Below are 4,863 nucleotides of genomic sequence, written 5' to 3'. Positions count from 1 at the left end.
CATGGGGGCGGGGGGGGGGTTTGCCCTTACATTGTTGTCTTCCATTTACCCAGCTTAGGTGATGACAGCTGATGAAATTCAGCCATACCAGTCTGCTTTTCCTCCCATACAGGACACAAGGGATACAGTAACTAAAGTAGGGATTTGCTTCTCCACCTCCCCCCCCCCAAAAAAAAATATTGTAAGTGGAGTGGCTCACAGCCCAGGGTCTCCTCCTTTGTTCAGGGGAGGGCTGAATCAGACAGCCTGGAACCAAAACCAATCAAGCATCGTTTAATCTGAAATGTATCCATGGCCTCCCGCCAACTTTCACGTCCTATGCCAGAACCACAGTACTAGAACCTCACAGATGCATGTTTAAGCCCCTACATTTATATTAGGGTGGTGGGCTTTGCAGTTGTGCCCACAGCGTGTGGTTCTCTCCCAGGCCTTCCCCCTCCTCCATAACAAAATGCTCCCTGGACAGTTAGAGCCCTTAGCAGCCGGAACAGCCTCACTCTTTTTAATGATTCATTATTTCCCTGGTAGGCAGAGGCCAGGCGATGCAGCTGTGGGGCGGGGGGGCTGCCTGATCCTGCACCCTGAATCCAGCCGTGCAAGACGGGGATCCGCCTTTTAATCCGTGGGGGGCGGGGCAGGCCGAGACTCTCCCCCTCCAGGCCTGAGGCAGCAGTTCCAGGAGGCGGCACCTTCCCTGGGCGGCCGGTCATTTCTTGGGGGCCGTAGAGACGGCCACGAGCGCCCGGTTGACCTCACGCAGTTGCGCGTCCAGGGTCTCCACAGTCAAGGCCAGCTCGGTGAGCTGCTCCTGCAGGCCCAGGAGGGTGCTGCTCAGCTCCTCTTCTTTCTTCTTGGAGTTGGCGCTCTGGCGGGAGTACTCCAGGAAGATGCACAGCCCCCCCACGCCAAAGACGATGGCCTCCCCCAGGAGTTCCGCGCCCAGCTCGGCAGCCGCCTCCTCGTTCAGGGGCTTGATGGCGGCACCCCGGAAGCCCATAATCCGCATCTTGGTGCGCATCTCGATCCAGTGGTAAACTGCAGAGAAAGAGGGGGAAGGGAGGAGGCTCTGGGAGTCCTAGAGTGGGAAGGGGCCACGGAGGCCAGCTTGTCCACTCCCTGCTCAATGGGAGTGCGCGGGGTGGCTCCCCCCCGGCCAACAGCACCCCGGAGAAATATCCGTCCAGACACTGCTTGGAGAGGGCCAGTGGGGGGACCGCAGCACTTCCTCCGTGGTCAATTTACTCTTATTCTACCCCCCTCCCAATATCCAATACCTTCTCGCCCATGATTGCATGATTGGTCCTCTGCCGTCCTTCATGCATGGGTCAGGATCCAAAAGCCCTGGGCCCTGAAGAGAACTAGGCTGCAACCAGACCCCTACCTCGTCACAAAAGCAGAGAGAACCCGCTTTGCTCTGGGGGGTTTTGAAAACAAGAGAAGCTGGGTGGTTCAACTGTCAACTTGCTGTTGCATTCGCCCCCCTTCCTTGCTCTGTCCACCCAGGTTCTGAGTTCCTGTCTAGGGGGGGCAGGGAAATCAGTTGGCTGGGCCCATTCTCGGGGTGGGATACAGGTGTTCTGATAAATAATACACATTCCCGAGACTCCACTACCTCTTTCTCTGATCCTTTAAGAAAAACTAGAGCTGAAGCCTTGACCCCATACTGGGGTGGGGGCTGAGGGCAACAATGGTCTTCCTGTCTTCATACATCATGCATTGAGCTGGAGCCTGGGGGGTGGGGCTCGGAATTACAGCTCACCTCCAGATGACAGAGATCAATTCCCTTGGAGAGAATGGCCGCTCTGGAGGGTGGGCTCTGTGGCGTCTTCCCTACTTAGCACCTTCCCATTCCCCAACCCCGTTCTTCTCTGGTTCCGCCCCCCCCCCCAGGTCTCCAGGACCCATTCCTATTCCAGGCACTCCAAGGGGAAGCTCCCGACCGGCGGAAGGCAGAAAGGTTTCCTGGGCTGCTCTAAGGTGTGGGTAAGAAATTCATCACCGGTCAAAACACACTTGATTGTCTTTTGCATCCCAAGAACGGGGCTGGCCAGGAAACAGGCAGGTCCCCCTGAAGTTTGCCTTGCACAGCTCTCTGCAAAAGCTTGCCCACTCTGGGTGGGGGAAAGCCTACACATTTCGGGGTGGGGCCTGGGGAGGGCACGGCTGCAGGGCAGAATGACCTCGGCAGGATACCATGCCCCACGCAGCGATTTTCTCCAAGGGAGGGGTGGCCAAACTGTGGCCCTCCAGTTGTCCATGGAGCACAATTACTGTGAGCTCCTGCTGACGCCCACGGGGCTCATGGGAATTGTAGTCCACGGACAGCTGGAGAGCTACAGTTTGGCCTGATCTTGATCCCCGGGAGGGCTCCCGGTCCCCCCTGGAGGTTAGCAAGCCCAGGATAAACTCTGGACATGCTGAGCCAGGCCAGGCCAAGGTCAGTTAGGGATTCTGGCCACAACAGGTGCACTGCCCTGGCATGGGGAGGCTCCTCCCGGCGCCCCCACGTGCCGCCTCGCAAAGTCACCTCCCGCCGCGGCCCCGCCCCTCGTGCCCCTATTGGCCGGCTCCCGCCCCGGCCCCGCCCCCGCGCGCTCCCATTGGCTCCCTCCCTGCCGGGAAGACTCACTCTGCGCGGGCGGCCCGCAGACGTACTGGCGGAAGAAGGGGCTGGCGCGCGCCCCCGCCTTGATGCGCGCGGCCAGGGGCTTCGAGAGCTGCCGGACCCCCAAGTACATCAGCTTGGCCAGCGGGAAGGCGCCGGCCACCATCCTCGCGCTCCCGGCGGGCCCCGCGCGGAGCCCCCTGACGTCGCACGCCACGCTACTGACGTCACCCCGCGCCGGCCAGTGGGCGGTGTCAAGAGAGGCCACCGGAAGTGTGCGCGGGCCGCGCCGCTCTGGGCTTTCCGCCCTCTATGGCAGCATCCGGTCGTAGCGGCTTCTCCTCTCAGCCGTTTGGGAAAGGGGCAGGAAGGGAAGGGTGCCAACCTCCAGGTCGCGCCTGGAGGTCTCCCGGAATCCAGGCCACATTGATCAGGGCCCCCCTGGAGAAAATGGCTGTTTTTGGAGGGTGGACGAGGGAGGGCCGTTTCCAGCTGGGCTCCTCTGGAGAAGAAGTTGGGCCGGTTAAAGCAGCATATAAAGCAAGACGAACAAGCGTCGACTGAGCATGTTTCTCTGGCAATGCAGGGTGTGCTTTTCTCCTTGTAGGAGACGATGAAAGCCTTTCGGTGGGCGGGAAGCCTTCCTCGGTTCGGATCCAGCAATTCAATAAAGAGCCCCAGGAAGGCCTGGAGGGGACTCCTCGTGTGTAAGAAGCGCCCGCTCGGCTTCAGTGCAAAAGCCCAAAAGAGAGAAAGGTCGCCTAGGAGGGCACGGGGCCCAGTTGCAAAAGGCCTCCCCACAGACCAGGATTCACCATGAGATCTTCGTCGGGTTCTTTATTGTATGGCTTGATATGATCTGGAACCCCCAAAACCTTTTCAGTATATTCTACAAACAGCATCGTCTTGAAAACTGAATACTTCATTGACAAAGACAAATACTTAGTCAACATTTGTTGGCCTTACTTTTTATTGTACTTTACGCAGCGTAATTTCTTCTTTATGATGTGAGCTTTCAACATTGTGTATTCCTACTTCTCTTGTTATCTAGCCCCCAGGTGGGGCCTGGAGATCCCTGGAAAGACAGCTCATCTCCAGACTAAAGACATCAGTTCCCCTGAAGACAATGGCTGCTTGGGAGGGGGACTGAGGGATGCCAGCCTCCAGGTGGGGCCTGGAGATCCCTGGAATGACAGCTCATCTCCAGACTACAGAGCTCAGTTCCCCTGGAGAAAAGGGCTGCTTTGGAGGGGGGACTCTCTGGCATTATACCCCACTGGGGCCCCACTCCTCCCCAGGGTCTGTCCCCAAATCTCCAGTTGTTTCTAACCCTGGAGTTGGCAACTTTGAGACCCGTTCTCTCCAAAATGCTTTGAAGTGCCCAACTTCCACAATATCAAAGATAGAAAATGGAACCCCAGAGTGGGAAGAAGGAAGGAGGCAGATTCTGCCCCCCAAACATAGTTTGAGAGTAAGGTGTTAGAGGACCCAGCTTGCTGCTGGGGGATAAACGGTCATGACTGGGGAAGGCACTGGCAAACCCCCCCCGTGTTGAGTCTGCCATGAAAACGCTAGAGGGCGTCACCCCAAAGGTCAGACATGACTCGGTGCTTGCACTGGGGATACATTTACCTTTAAGGTATTAGAGAGAGAGAGAATATGAGGGCTGTGTTGCTTAAAACAATCAGGTGAACACTGAGAATTGCTTCAAATATGTTAGAAGCCAGAAGTCAGCACAGAGGCCCTCTGGACCAAGAAGGGGTGGAATTATTAAAGGAAGATGGGAGACAACAGAGAAACAGAAGCCTTACGTTGGTTTTTATTATAGAATGTGTTGTGCCGTGAGCTGCCTTGGGATTCACAAACTGGACAGACAGCTAATAAATGATTCCATCCCCTGCTGACAAGAAGTGAAATTGTAGGACATCCTCAAAACAAGGGGCTGATCTGCGGCCTCCCCAAAGGAGCTCAGAAGTAAAAATCAGCATCTTCCCCCAAGAAATTCTGCTTATCTTTAAAATCCATTTCCGCTACAGAGCCTGCAACACCAGGTTTTAAAGAATTGGAATTGCAAGACAGCTCTCCTGGTAGGTTTTTAAGAAAGACTGACTAGACCCAGAGGAACAAGCCCTGTGGAGGATGGATCAGCTTGGCTCCTGCAAAGAGAAGTCTCCCCCCCTCCCCCAGGCAAGTTGTGCACACACTCATCACACACATGGGTTGCAGGTAACGGAAACTAACCTGGAGAAGTTCGTTTC

The 4,863-nt window shown here is 56.4% G+C and overlaps 1 protein-coding gene across 1 annotated transcript; it reads right to left on the bottom strand.

The window, feature by feature from the left end:
• Nucleotides 1-257: 257 nt before the first annotated feature.
• On the bottom strand, nt 258-2,843 carry OPA3 (outer mitochondrial membrane lipid metabolism regulator OPA3). Its single transcript, XM_077318650.1, has 2 exons — nt 2,630-2,843; nt 258-1,035 (listed from the first exon to the last, which is right to left on the bottom strand). Exons 1-2 carry the CDS (start codon nt 2,769-2,771, stop codon nt 707-709), a joined length of 471 nt encoding a protein of 156 aa, XP_077174765.1. The 5' UTR covers nt 2,772-2,843; the 3' UTR covers nt 258-706.
• Nucleotides 2,844-4,863: the final 2,020 nt, after the last annotated feature.

Source organism: Paroedura picta, unplaced genomic scaffold, assembly GCF_049243985.1.
Source record: "Paroedura picta isolate Pp20150507F unplaced genomic scaffold, Ppicta_v3.0 Ppicta_v3_sca21, whole genome shotgun sequence".
Lineage (NCBI taxonomy): Eukaryota > Metazoa > Chordata > Lepidosauria > Squamata > Gekkonidae > Paroedura > Paroedura picta.
Note: the sequence above shows the minus strand (reverse complement) of the source record. Positions and strands in the feature narration are given on the sequence as shown.